This window comes from Schistocerca nitens, chromosome 10 (assembly GCF_023898315.1).
Source record: "Schistocerca nitens isolate TAMUIC-IGC-003100 chromosome 10, iqSchNite1.1, whole genome shotgun sequence".
NCBI classification, from domain to species: domain Eukaryota; kingdom Metazoa; phylum Arthropoda; class Insecta; order Orthoptera; family Acrididae; genus Schistocerca; species Schistocerca nitens.
The window spans coordinates 82,282,230-82,296,725 of NC_064623.1; the positions used below are offsets into that span (position 1 = coordinate 82,282,230).

General features: G+C 37.1%; 1 protein-coding gene across 3 annotated transcripts in view; it reads left to right on the plus strand.

The window, feature by feature from the left end:
• LOC126210166 (ectonucleoside triphosphate diphosphohydrolase 5) overlaps nucleotides 1-13,156 on the plus strand; it is a 50,138-nt gene extending 36,982 nt beyond the window's left edge. For all 3 annotated transcript variants that reach the window (XM_049939321.1, XM_049939323.1, XM_049939322.1), the window contains exons 8-12: nucleotides 3,909-4,055; nucleotides 5,229-5,452; nucleotides 5,947-6,003; nucleotides 6,846-6,952; nucleotides 11,426-13,156. In XM_049939321.1, coding sequence (XP_049795278.1) covers nucleotides 3,909-4,055; nucleotides 5,229-5,452; nucleotides 5,947-6,003; nucleotides 6,846-6,952; nucleotides 11,426-11,503 — 613 coding nt within the window. In that variant the 3' untranslated portion in view covers nucleotides 11,504-13,156. The remainder of the gene's footprint in view (nucleotides 1-3,908; nucleotides 4,056-5,228; nucleotides 5,453-5,946; nucleotides 6,004-6,845; nucleotides 6,953-11,425) is intronic.
• Nucleotides 13,157-14,496: the final 1,340 nt, after the last annotated feature.

Here is a 14,496-nt window from a genome sequence, read left to right on the forward strand (position 1 = left end):
CTTGATAACTGGATGAGTTCAGTTTATCTCATTAATTACAATTGTAACTGCATTTGTGATGGATAGAATGTAGGGTGTATGTAGTGCAGACTGAAGTGCCACAGGTCACAGGTTCGATGCTAGTCCTATAATTTTTTTTTTTTTTTTTTTTTTTTTTTTTTTCTTCATTGGATTATGTTAGTGTATATGACCAAAAATAAGGTTGAGACTGTTGAATTTAAATTAGAAGCTGGTTTATGGCTGCAAAATCAGCATATGAGAAACCATTACTGCAGAGTGGTCATGTTCATGATAAAAGTTTCCGCATAAATTCACTCAAAATTTAATGCCGCTGTGGCAAAGTATCCATTGTACAATTTTATGATGTGAGACCAGTTTATCTTGCTAATGTTTGTATGATGACTGTTACTGTAGAAATAATAAATCACAACATAACAAATTTGTTTGCATCTGCTGTGTATTGAATATCAAATTGTCCTTTATCTCATCTGTTGTGCAATCAACACAATGGAGGTTATCAGCTATCATCAAAAGTGAAAGTAGAGAAAGAATAAAGAGAAGAGAGAAGAAAAAGATAAGTTTGTAACAGGATCGAATCTAAGAACCTAAGTGTACAAACTTATGACCTTGTACCCTATGTTCTGCATCATTTCACACACAGTGATCATTGTAATACACTATAAGAAAATTCATTTTAACCCATTGCTTTTCACTTGCCAGCGTTTGTTTGCTAGTTTTGAAGTCCAGTTCTCTCTCTCTCTCTCTCTCTCTCTCTCTCTCTCTCTCTCTCTCTCTCTCTCTCTCTCTCTCTCTCTCCCCCCCCCCCCCCTTTCTTTCCTCCCTCCCTCCCTACTTCCAGCTTACCCTCTCAAGTTTCACCCACCTTTGTCATACAGAGCAATTAGTTTACATGACTTCCAGTGGCAATGATTCCTCAGAATTGGTCCAATGCTGCCCTGCCTGTTATTATTTCAGCACAGTTATTCTTAGTGCTGTACGTACTGTCCCTGACAAAAAAAACTGAAGTACCTAGAAGACCCCATCTGATGTCACTGCAACTTTGTCCACGTGTGCACTGTCAGCGGGTATCTAAATGACGTAGAGTTGCAATTCTCTCTGACAGGTAGAATGGCTACCAGGGTGCATTAGTGTTGTTCATGTGTAGTGTTGTTACCAGACTTGGTAGGGTGTGTAAAAGGTGTGAACTATGTCAGATGTTTAGTGATCACTTTGAAGGGCACAGAGGTACCACGTACTAGTGTGAGAAGTGTTATCGGCTCCATACAGAGTTAGAAAGGAGCTATACTGTGGGTATCCATTTGTCCAGCTTGTTGAGTTGTGCAGTATCCAGATTTGTGGGCATTTGTATGTGACAGTAGCCCAATGTTGCACTGCACGGGAACAGAACAGCAGGCATACTCGTCATCGAGGTTCTAGTTGAATGTGTCTAGCCACCAAGAGGGAGGATTGTAATATCGTGCACTGAGCACAGAGTAACGCCCTCACAACTCCACCTGCCACCCAGGAATAAGTAATGGACTTCCGCATCCTTGGTCAGAGACTATCAGTAACTGGTCTAGGGAATTAATGTCCCATTTATAGGTTGCCAATAACGCCACAACACAGAGGGCTGCTTTTGGAGTGGTTCTGTGACCAGGAAGTGTGAACTACCAATTAACTGTCACATTGTGCGAAGTGATGACTCACAGTTCTGCATTACCCCAGATGACTGTCATCAGTGGTTATGGCGGTGACCTGGGGAGAGGTTCTGTTCTTCCATTGTTTTGGATAGGTATGGTAGTGTTGTTCTTGGTGTCATGGTGTGGGCAGCTATTCGGTACCACTTATGGCAACAGTCGGTTGTGACATCCCTCCAACCACAGGTGGCATGGATGTGTGCATTCGGTAATTTCCAGACAGTATCGCAGGGCCCCCGATTATCACATCAAATGTAATTTCTGATCTGTTTCCATGTCAGAAATCGTAGTTTACCAGTCAAATACGTTTCTGTTGTTCTGCAACATCGTAGGCTGCTATTTTCCCATCAAATCTTTTTGTTGCTCCGCAACATCGTAGGCTGCTATTTTCCCATCAGATCTTTTTGTTACTCTGTAAAATCAGAGGTCATTATTTTTCCGTCTGAATCATTGGCAGTCACATTTTTAACATTCTCGTCTCACTCACATACTTACACAAATACCGTCTCATGACAGAAATTTTGTATCCATATTCCCAAGCTTATGTATGGAAGCTTGTTTTAAGATAAGCAGCACTCAGAAAATTTATTAATAAGTTTATTCTGCTTTTATTATGTTGAATGCTATTTTCATGTTTACATTAAATGTCGATGAAAAATCGACTCTAAAGTAAATTTTTCGTTTTCTTGTTACATTCCTTTAATTCTATCCTTACAACTATTCTAATTTAAATAAAAATCCCCCATGATGTTGTATAGAACAGTATTAAAATTGCTCATGGGCAGAGAGTTAAGGGAAATCTGATACTACAACATTGTCACAGATATCCTGTGTCCTCACATGTTACTTTTGAGACAGTATTTTGGTGCCATTTTTCAACAGGACAATGATCATTTACACATGGCACAGGCAAAATATCCAGATCTGTCTGTGATAGCACATGTGGTAACAGCTCAGATGTCTACTCCATCCCACTGCCAGTATGCAAGATATCAAGGATCAGTTGTGGACCAGTTTGCCACAGGAGGGGGCACAATGACTGGATGACACTCCAACCGAATGAGTCCATGCATTCAAAAAGAGGTGCTGTAACATCATTCTGACAAGTTGGCTTATGTTCAAAGTTCTTTATAAATTTAACTCAATTTTGTAGTATTGCTCCCACAAGTCATGTGCATTTTCTCTGATGTTTCGACAGATATCTGCAATTCTGTTATTGTGATGGCCATCTGGAATGAGCCTAAACAAATACTGCTCATCAAGTCTTTAAAGTAATGCCCAGCAGTGGTTTGTTTCCTGTTACAAAGAGTCTTTTAAGTAGAATTTTATGTTCCCATTCAACAGTGTAGTCTGAAATTAGTCTGAGATATTCGGTATATTGATACATGTTAACTTGAACATTCAAACGCCAAGAATGATCAGTATTTCAGCAGTGACACTTATACTCCCCTGACCTGCGCCTATTGCTACTGTCAAGCAGAGCGCTGAACAACTGAATCTGTTATAGTTTGTTTCCTTACAGTAGTTACTTTACCCTTAGATTCCATGTATATTTCAGTGTTATACCGTGACTCTTTCATAATTACACTCTAAGGGGGGGGGGGGGGGTGGAAATGCACCACAAAGAAATTATCAGAATGGAACAGAAATCGATAGATGGGATATACGTGTACAGACAAACAAAGATTACAATTTCAGAAAAAAATGGAAGATATATAATGTGTTGGTCCATATCTGCCCCTTATGCAAGCAGTTATTCAGCTTGGCATTGATTTGTAGTGTTGTTGGATAGAATATGGCATGATATCCATGAGGACATCCAACACCTCTATCAATGATAAGCCGAATAACTGCTTGCATAAGGGCCAGAGGTGGACTAATGCGTTATTGATTTTCTCAATTTGTGAAGCTCTTTCTCTTGAATAAATCATCCAGTGTTTCTGAAATTGTAATAATTTGTTCATCTGTACATGTAAGACACATCTATCGATTTCCATCCCATTTAGATAATTCCTTCAAGGTGTGTCCTTTTTTTTGTCTTGGAGTGTATTTTCTGGAAAATAGTAATTTACTTTCAAAGATAGCAATGGTATGTGGTTTTCTTTTATATCATTGGAAGATCTTCCTTGAGAAGTTTCAGTGTAATGACCTCAACTAGTGTGTTCCATGTGGAATAGGACATTTTAATTGCATACTCTTCTCCTGTTTCAGCTATTTGGGCTTGGGGCTGATGGCTGCTCGGAAGGGGGTCCTGTTGCAGGGCAACAAGTCTGATGTAAAGGAAATCCACAGTGACTGTGTAAACCCCATCATCAATGGCAAAGAGTGGACCTTCAGTGGACGTACATATCTTGTGAGGTACGCTGCTTTAAAGCTCTCTCCGCAAAATATTTTTGTCAGATTGGTATGGTATCTTGGTCTGAGGTAAACTGACTGTAAAATGAGCATGTTTAAAGTGTGATAGTGTTCTATATTTGGACTTCTCACCTGACAATAACTGATGGTTTGGCTTTTGTAGTAACTCTACTGGACATTCTATACCAGCAGGTATCAGTAAATCTCACTGACTTTTTTGGATTTCAGAATTGATAAAGTTTTCAGGTTTCCATTCATGTCATCGTGTTGGAGTGTGACCCCGCCCCACCCCACCCTTTACACACACAGTAGGCACTGCGTACATGTAGTGTTACAAATACTGTAATGGAGCATGTAGTGTGTGTGTGTGTGTGTGTGTGTGTGTGTGTGTGTGTGTGGGATTTCTCTGTTAGTAGTTAAATGAAAAAGAAAGTATATGGAAGAAAATTGACAAATATAAAAACAATCATATTAAAAATGTTTGATTGTGATAATAGAAAACTGCTGCTGAGTGTGATAGTATGGAGGATTTAGTGAATGGAACATCATTGTAATAAGGGTGAAAAAGGTCAAGCTGAGAGAGAGATCTTTGGAGAGAGGACTCACCATTGAATTGAATTGATGTTGAGTGCTGTCAAGCATATAGATCTGAAAGAAGCTAAAAAGCTGTAGAAGCTTTTAATTTCCAATTTTTTTATTCTACACAGAAATCTAAGAATGAGATAAATCATCACATACATACTCTGTGCCTTTAGAAGGGGTGGGGCAGTGGGTGACGGAAGTTACTGTTTATGAATGGAGTCTAAGGACAGCAAATATCCAGGAGAATATAGTACTTCTGTGTAATTCCCTGTAAAAATTTAATTTTCTATAGATTGGTGAAGGGTCCAATTTATTTATTCTTGTGGAAGTTGCACATTGTGGAATAATTTCATAAAAGTGATTTTCTGTGCAAAACGTTGTTGGGCCACAAGGTGCAGTCCATCTTATAATCTCATGGTTGCAAGGAACCAGGTTATGATATATTATTTTATAACAGTACCACACCCTGATTAACTTCCTCAAACCATTATTTGAAAACCCATTATCAGTGATACATACAAATTTATTACATAATTAAGTAGTTTTTAATATTTAACTCATGTTCAAATATATTTACTGCAATTGTTGTTACAGTGGTCCTCCACCAGACAGGGCAGTCTACCAAGAAATCAAAGGTGGTGCCAACAAGGTTGGTGAAAAGAAGCCAATAGTAGATTGGAAGCGCTGTTCCCAGTTAGTCCGGGCTTACGTGGCTGGGAAAGTGGAGAAGCCCCAACCAGTTGAGCTCAATCGAAAGGATCGTACGATCAATGCGTTCTCTTACTATTTTGACCGGGCAACAGAGTTTGGTCTCATTGGTAAGTGAGCAATTATCTTGCGGTTGTTCTCTGTGGTACATCATCTCTATCAGTAGGATGTTACAAAAAATTTTGTAGTAGACTAAGAAAAGATTTTGTTCTGTTGCTTGTTTCAAATGAATGAGGAGGAAATTGAAGAGGGGATTTGGTGTTGACTAATTGTTTCAGATCAACTGGTGACATTAAAAGCTTTTGAAGTGGGCATGTCTTGATGAATATTGTTTTCTTAATTAAACTATAACATTCACAAACATATATATTATACTGTAATTTAACAGTCTCCCATGTAAAAAAAATATTTCTAGGGCCATTATTGCTGAACACTTAATTCATACATCAGCAAACTCCCACATGCTGGTCTTGCCAGTCAAATAATTTGATTGATAACTTAAAAACATTGTAAGATTCTGCAAATGGAAAGCAGCTGTACCTTCAACATGACTTGTGGTGTAGATGATGATCATTTGTTCTCATACATTGATTCTTTGTTTCAGATCCATTCAGTGGTGGAGTTGTCACAGTTAAGCAGTTTGAGGATGCTGCCAAGAAAAGTAAGTGACTGCCCATACTTTTTTTGCACAGTCAGTTTTGTGGAAAAGTCAGATTTTTATTTTATAGTGGTGGGCAAAAATACGAACAATATTTTATATAAAAATGGCACCACAAGAAACTTTATTCTGAAGTTGAAATTTGACTGTTGAAAAAACCTGTGAAACATTGTAGTAGGCTTTTAAAATTTCAGATAATCTGTCCTAATGAAATTAATAAATTTCATGAATTACCATATTTTAGTTTCATAATCATTGGTATTGTATCATAGCTGTATTTAGTAGTCCAGTAAATTGCTGGAACTTCTTTTTATAGCATGTATTACTTGCCACTTGTCAAGTAGATTTTTCTTTATTGGGTAACTAGACTAGTAGACTTTTAAAAATAGTCGGATGCTGCAAACGGAAGAGACCATCAGCGTGACTTGCTGTGCAAATGATAGATGAAGGATACTCTGTCATGTGGTGGTGTCACGTATCATAAACAAAATATATTTGCCTTTTTTAATAAAATATTGATATCGCTTGCCTCTAGTAAGCTAGCCATCTACAGTTCTGGAATGCTGTTATCAAGTGATGATCTATGCATTAAATTAAACATAAAGTAATTTGATAATACCCTTAAGTGAATTTTCCTTTTGATGCAGTGGAATGTGGATGTCATTATTATATTAATCTGGCTTGGTATAGGATAGCACCTTATTTTGAGCCAACATCATTGTTTCTCTATAGTTGTGGGTTACTCATTTGCTTCCTGTGTTCATTAAAACATAGTTTTTATTTTTCCTAGAGAAGGATCAGCTTATAAAGAGTTAAAATGTCTCACCAAATTCTTAATTTCTCAGGTTGTGAAACGCCAAATGCTGAGCAGCCCTTCATGTGTCTTGATCTGACGTTCATCACTGTGCTGCTGCAGGATGGCTTTGGTTTGAAGCCAGAGAAGTCATTAAATGTAAGTGACACTTGGTGAAAATGCCATATGAATTTGATGAATCAATTTACTTACTTAACATTTCGATTTTTTGATAAGCTTTTTTTTTATTATTATTATTTTGTCTAAGATACTATGTCTTTGGAATAAGTAAATATTGCCTGTAGTTGGAAAACAAATAATCTACTTGAATCCAGATTTTGATGGTTGCGTCCCTCATTTATATGGCCAGGATCTCGCAAGGAATCTTTCACGCATCCAAAACTGCAAAAGTTCTTGTGAAGAATTTTGATTTTTTTGAATACAGTTCAGACATTTATAGTCTGGAAGTTGTATGGTAGTATTATAGCAGGAGATGCTAACCTGTTAGGTTTAACACATCTTTTGTTCATATAACAAATCCATATCGGAATGGCTGTTTGTATTTACTCTTAATACTGTGAAATTGAGGATACTGTTCAGAAAATCATGTTCTGTACCTTCATTAGTTTGAAATAAAAAATTAACAATATGGAAAAACCAAATGTTATTACATACATTGTAAAGGGACGCTCTTAAACTATTTTTCTGCATAGTCACCATTAAAATTGAGGCATGTGTCATACTGTGGCACAAGTTTTTCAATACTGTATCTTTAGAAGTCTGCTGTCTGCGATTGTGAACATTGGTTTATACCAGCAAGCAGTTCGGCATGTTTCAAAGTGTTGTATAGTGAGCCATGTCATTTTGGGAAGAGGTGGTAGTCGCTTGGTGCCAAATCCGGGCTGTATGTTGGATGATCAAACAACTTCCATCCAAAACCCCGTATGCTCTCTCGGGTTTGATTGGCAGTTTGTGGATGTGCGTTGTTCTGGGAAAACAAAAGTTTTGCGCCAAGTTTTGCCCACCACATATTTTGTATCACCTGCCTTAACTTTGTCAATGTTTGACAATACCTCTCTGAGTTAGTTGTGACTTGTTCAAGGAAACCAATAATAATCATTCCATTAGAATACCAAAACACAGTAGCTATGATCTTTCTTGCTGAAAGCGTTTGCAAACACTTCCTTAGTTTCTTGGGAGAATTTGTTTTGTCATTCCATCAGTGACCTTTTTTGATTCACAATTGCTACTTCACCCAAGTCTTGTCCCCAGTTACAATACGACGAACTCTGTATCATTTCTCTCGTAATCTTTGAGGAAGATCAGTGCTGCATTAAGTCTGTTGTTTATGGTCTTCCATCAGGATTTTGGGAACCCACCTTTCACAAAAATTGTGGTAACCTAACTTCTCTGCCACCATTTCATGCACCAGACTCCTTCAAATTTGGGAAAATGTCGCGAAAGTTCCGTAATTGTGAAGCAATGATTTTCATGAATTTCGTCATTGATTTTCATCACCATTTTGTCAGTCACAAGGCTAGGCCTACCACTGCATTCCTCATCATGAACTTTGGTATGGCAGTTTTTAAAATAAATGCACCATTACCTCATTTGACTTTCACTCGTTATTCCATTTCTGTACACATCACAATGGTTGCAATAAATTTCAGTTGGTCTGCAATTTTTTGCCAACAAAAACCTAATCGTGGAACGCACCTCACAAGTGATGCGATTTTCTATTACAGCACACATTTTAACCCATCACAGAAAGCAAAGCAGCAGAGACATAGACTGTACGCTACCACTGCAGGATGCGTACTGAGTGTAGGGACATATGGCACAAAGATGGCAACTGCAGCCCCTCCCACTGCTGCGCTAAACCAAACCATCTGTTACTTTCTGGATAGCCATTGTATATATCCTGCCCATTTCTATTGCAGAATATCTATAGTCTGATGTGGTGTGTTGAATAATGTTGTTACATGGTGTGGAATTGTGGAACAAACTGCAATGCATTCTTGTTCTCTTGAGGTGATAGTGCTGCTGAGATGCCACTGTTTCATAAATGTCATATCTTGTTTCATTTACATGCAGTGGAAATGACAGCTGTCATTTAATTTAATTGCTTTGCAACAGTGTGTTTACTAAAGACACTTCAAATTGGTTGACAGTTTCTTATAATAATTTTATTTATTTAGTGACTTGTTTATTGAAACTCAGAGTGAATGGATAAAACTGGAGACTTCATAAAGAAGCTTGTCACCTGTCAACGTTTCCTGAGTATTAAATATGTCCAGCTAGGAATTGTTTCACTCTTGGACTTGGATGTGTAAGGACTGCAGTTCAAATTCGTTTCTGACTATACTGCTTGGAGTTTTCCATGGTGTTCCTTGATCACTTAGAAAAGTGCCGGGATCATTCCTTTTCCTATTTTCTTCCCATTCTTCTCCAAATGAACTTATTCTCCAACTGTGGTGAATTCAGTTTCGGTGGGATGTTAAAGTCTTATCTTTCCTCCAATTTCTCAAACACATTGTAAGAAGGCTTGGACTATATGTTCAAGTAAGTAAGTGTTTACTAGCTTCTTTCCTCAAACTGACAGTGTATGGTGAGAAATTTCCAAGGAGGTCATAGTTATTCTGTACAATACCCCAGGCATTCTCTTCATTGGTTTAGTGGATTCGAGATAATTGATGGATTGGCTTCTCTAGTTGATGTTCTTTTGGTTCTAATTTGGGCTTTTCAACAGTCTGGTCAGCCTGTTTTGTATGTCTCTTCAAGTCACGTCTCTCTCTCTCTCTTCCCCCCCACCCCCCCACCCCCCTCCCCATGTGAATGAGGTGTTACATCGCTGAAACAGAGCATATTACAAAGTGCTGTCTGGACATAAGAGTGGTCACTCATTTGTATGCATTTTGTGCTTTCTAGGAACTTTGAGACTACTTTTAATAATGGGTGTTGAAACTACATTGAGAGAAATGTAAGTGGAAATCTTTGAGCCCACATGTAGGCAGCCATTGGTCTGAAAATTATTTGAACTGCACAGTGCTTTACATTTCATCAAGGTCCAAACCATCTCACCCAACCAATTTTAAATAGAGCTCAAGAGACAGCCACACAATAAAGGAATTTACTTGGGCTGGCTATATTTGTTTCTCACCATGGCAAAGATCAGCAGCAGAAGGGAAAATCCTTAGGTCACATTCACCCAATGTGAGCAGTTAAGCATTAAAAAGTGATTTGAAAATGAAAGGGTTTTGACTGATATTTGTAAATGACTTATTAAATGACAACATGTAGCAGAAAGTTGCAACTAGCTCTGCTTTATTGGCACAGTTTCTGGAAAATGTCTCTCACTCAAGAGTGTTATTTCTGAGGAATTGCTACATATTGCAATTCACACAGGAGGAATATGGTCTTCTGGTCTAAGGAAAATCTCATGATGCATGAGGGTTGGAAAGGAACACATTCTGGGTTAAGATAGAGGCTGGAATGTCATCACAGTACCTGGTTGTACCTCATCACACCAGGCAACTCATTATGGGGAATAATGAAGCCCCATCTGGCTAAATGTTGCTATAAGACTAATGAAGGCATTTTTAAAAGAGTTGAGGAACCCTTTCTATGTGCAGCTCCTGAGGTGCTCCATAAGATGTTGATAAGAAAATGACTCATAGATATCTGTATAAGGTGTGATGGTGCACATACAGATCTGCTGGATACATGGATTTTGTGTGTATACTCTATTGGTGTAGGAGTATGGGGACTTTCTGGGCACACTGTATTCGCAAAGAAGCAGAGTTCATTTACTTACTTGTAGCCCAATTTAGATTTTGTCATGTTTCCTTGTTTACTCTCCTTTTCAGTGTAATTTCAGCCAATACCTGGATACGTAAAACAGCATACAGTCAGATTCTAAATTCTATTTTAATAAGTCTGTTGCCTGAATTGACAGCCACTTCTGAATGGCCATTGTTGTGGTGCTGACTGTTGTTTATTTTTACTGACAGTTCAGCAGTTCAACTAAAAAACTCATCACCCCTTTTTCTGTACTACTCAACTGCTCGACTGCAGACAGCATTTTTAGTACTTAATGTGTACATAATTTTGACTTCTTTAAGAATTTCACAAAGGACATATGTTGCAACTTGAGGAACCTCATCTGGTAAGGAAAAAATAATAAAGCATATGTTTTCTGGAACTTTTGCATCAAATTTCTGCACCAAGTCTGCATGGATGATGGCCACCTTTAACTGCTGTAGCCCATTTTTTTACCATTGCCTTGTTGATACGGCTTCCTCTGTAAACTTCTCTGATCTGCCAATTAATTTTTACCACTTTCATGGCTTCTATGCATAGAAGATTGATCACAATTTATCATTAACACTTGGCAGTATTTTTAAAAGATTAAGTCATTTTAAATAATGACTAATGAATTTAGTTGGCTATGAATGCTTCAGTTAGGGTACTGCTGGTAACTAAGATATATGAAGGTACTTACAGTGCATTGTGCAGTTTTCCAGCTGTAGCACTGTAGTAAGTATTTATAAAAAAGAACTTATTTTTAAAAACAAACTTTGTTCAATTATCCAAATAGTCCATTCTGAATACGGCTTTTCTTCTTTTTTTCAGTTGTACAAGAAAATTGATGGTCATGAGATCAGCTGGGCTCTTGGTGCTGCATTCCATATCCTACAAAATGGATTGTGATAGTTGGCCAACACCATTAACATATTGTTGTTTGATTCTTCTCTCCATTTTATTTTCCTGTTGTTTTAACTGTTCCAAAGTATTAGCCCAATGATGTGCCTTACCTGTGTGTGCGTGTGTGTGTGTGAGCGTGAGCGTGCGCGTGCGCGCAGATTTGTTTCTGTGGATAACTGTACAATATTAAGTTTTAGTAGTCTTGTTTATATACTGTTACATGTGACCAGTGAAATCAGTATTTTGATAAAAGTTTTTACAGATTTGAAATATTTCCATCTGATATTAGGTACATGTATTGTTGTTAAAGAGGGGGGTAAGACAAATTCAAGAGTTGTTTCATCAATCATTTGAAGACATGTTTCTCATTACGTAAACAATGTGTCGTCCAGCATCCTTCATTACCTGTAGTTCCTGAATTTTTAGATCGCGATTTCTGTAGAAGGAAACTTTTATAATAGTGGTCAAGATATATTGTGATAGAAAATGCATATCTGTCTGTTAATTAAACTTCATTATAGACGAAGACAGGTGCATATATTTTGAAAATGCACTGAGATTTACTGCATGCATCAAATGCTGTCAAGTGTAAAGCAGTGGTAGGATAATTTATTGATTTTAAATTTTCGATAAAGTTTATATGCCAATGTAGAATATTCTGGGATTATTTCCTTTAAATTTTGCACATCAATTTCATCTCAGATTCTGGATTTTTATGTCAGATAAATAATTTTATCTTAGGTAATGGGCAGGTTTTTATATTTTGTGGCATTTGAACAACTTTATGGGTGATAGTGATAATGCCCTCTATGCTATGAGGACTTGTTGGCCTGCATTTCAAGTGGCTGTGACAGAGCAACATGCCAGAATGATGTTATTGTTGAAGACTTTAGTTTGGGGACCAGACTTAAGAAAGTGTTGTGGCTATTGTCAGTAACATGTTCATGAAGAGTGTTTATGATTATCTTCAGTATTCAACCAAGAAATACTATTGAAACGTTCAAAACATGTGATTAATTAGTCTAAAGTAGTTTTGATGGCAAAATCTACTAAGGCCATTCTTTATTAAACGTATTAAAGAATCAGCAGAGGACAAGCTTTGAAAGGAAATGATAGTTTTCTCTCATCCAAAATAAGGGAGTGTGTGTTTGTGTGCTTTCACTAATTTGGTCATATTTTTGTTATCTACCCAAGTTATATTTTGTTCCACAGATAATGCAGAATCATGATCATTTTCATAAAAAAAAACTTACTTTGCATTTATTGTTTACATTGTGTCCTGAAATTTGTCATCTCTGAAACATTTTATCATTGTGTGTTATTTTAAGAACAACAGTTGTGATATGTTAGACGTTTAATTATCAAAAGGTATATTTTTAAATGTGTAGATGAAACAGTGTTGTTACTGTATCTTATAAAATTTCATTCTTTTTGTTGCTTTTGTGACAGAGATCACACATTTATTTATTCTTGTTTTATTGTTATGCCTGAAAGAGAAATGGTTGTGAAGAAATATGGGATTTGTAAATGGTTACCTTGCAGACTGTGCACCTGTTTTGAATCACCTTAACGAGCACTCTAATTTTTGGTTGTTCTATTCAAAATTAATGAAAATAGTCTTCCATAATAACTCAATAAAATTGGACAGTTTCATTCTGACTTGTATATCTTTTATTTACTAGTCGTTAACACATACCTGGCATTTATCAAAGATATATTTTCAAAATGAGATTGGTTATTCAGATAAGCTATGTCAATATATTTATTTGTTTGTAGTCACCTTATAGTGGATATGCTGAGTCGCAGATAGGCGCAACAAAAAGGCTCTCGCAATTATAGCTTTCGGGCATTAAGGCCTTCGTCAACATTAGAAAACACACAAACACACACACATACACACGCGCACGCGCGCACAAATGCAACTTGCACACAACTCGCATACATTCCACCCTGCATTTTCCATTGTTTTATTTATTAGTTTGGTAATATATATTGATTTTAATAAGACAAATACCAGACTGTGAGCCATTTTTCAAGGTTATAATCGCATATGTGAGATAATGGGTCTCATTTAATGTTTTGGTGCTTAATTGGCAACTACATCATGAAAAGGTAATTCTGTCATATATCGAACTGCTGTAACTTACACACAATAGGTAATTGCAACCTACATAATCTGAAGCTTATAAAAGTTTCAAATTGTATTCCTCCACTCGAACCTCAGTATTACACTGTGTCCAGAAGTTTGACAGTGGTGGGAATTCTAAGAAATCACAATACATAAGAGATACGGTAGCAAGATTTGAGCTTTCAGATTTCTGTAAAATGAAATTAAGTAAAGTTTCAAAATGTATCCAAAGCACAGTGTTTAGAGATTGGGTGGTAGCTCAGTTAGTTGGGAGGGAATGTGGTTGTGAAAATTGGTCGTATTACTCTGTTGAAGAAAATTTCCTGTCATTCACTGGAAAAGATCTCAGAAAACTATGTAGTATGTAGACCTGGATGACAGAAAAGGATCTGAACACTACTGCTAAAAGTCCAGCACTGTAATTGTTGTCTCTAGAAAATGAACATACTGAACATCAGAAGTGTTTGATGGACATTAAAATAGTGTGACAGGACTGCTACTTTTCATGGCAGACTATTGCTACAGCCCTGTGATGCTGTTTGCTGGCAACTACATCTACATCCATACTCTGTGAAGTGCATAGTAGAGGGTCCTTCCCATTGTACCTATTTTTAGGATCTCTTCCCATTACATTACATTCATATATGGAGCTTGGGAAGAATGGCTTTTTAAATGTGGTTTGTCGGCTGTTATTAATCTAATTTTGTCCTTAGGATCACTATGGGAACTATATGTTGTCGTATATTCCTAAATTCATCATTTACAGCATAGAATGGTCCAAAGATTGGCAGCTGACCCTCAAAGAAATGAATGTAATTTGCATAAACAGGTGAGAAGAGCTGTGATATTGTTATGCTATTGGCAGTTGGTT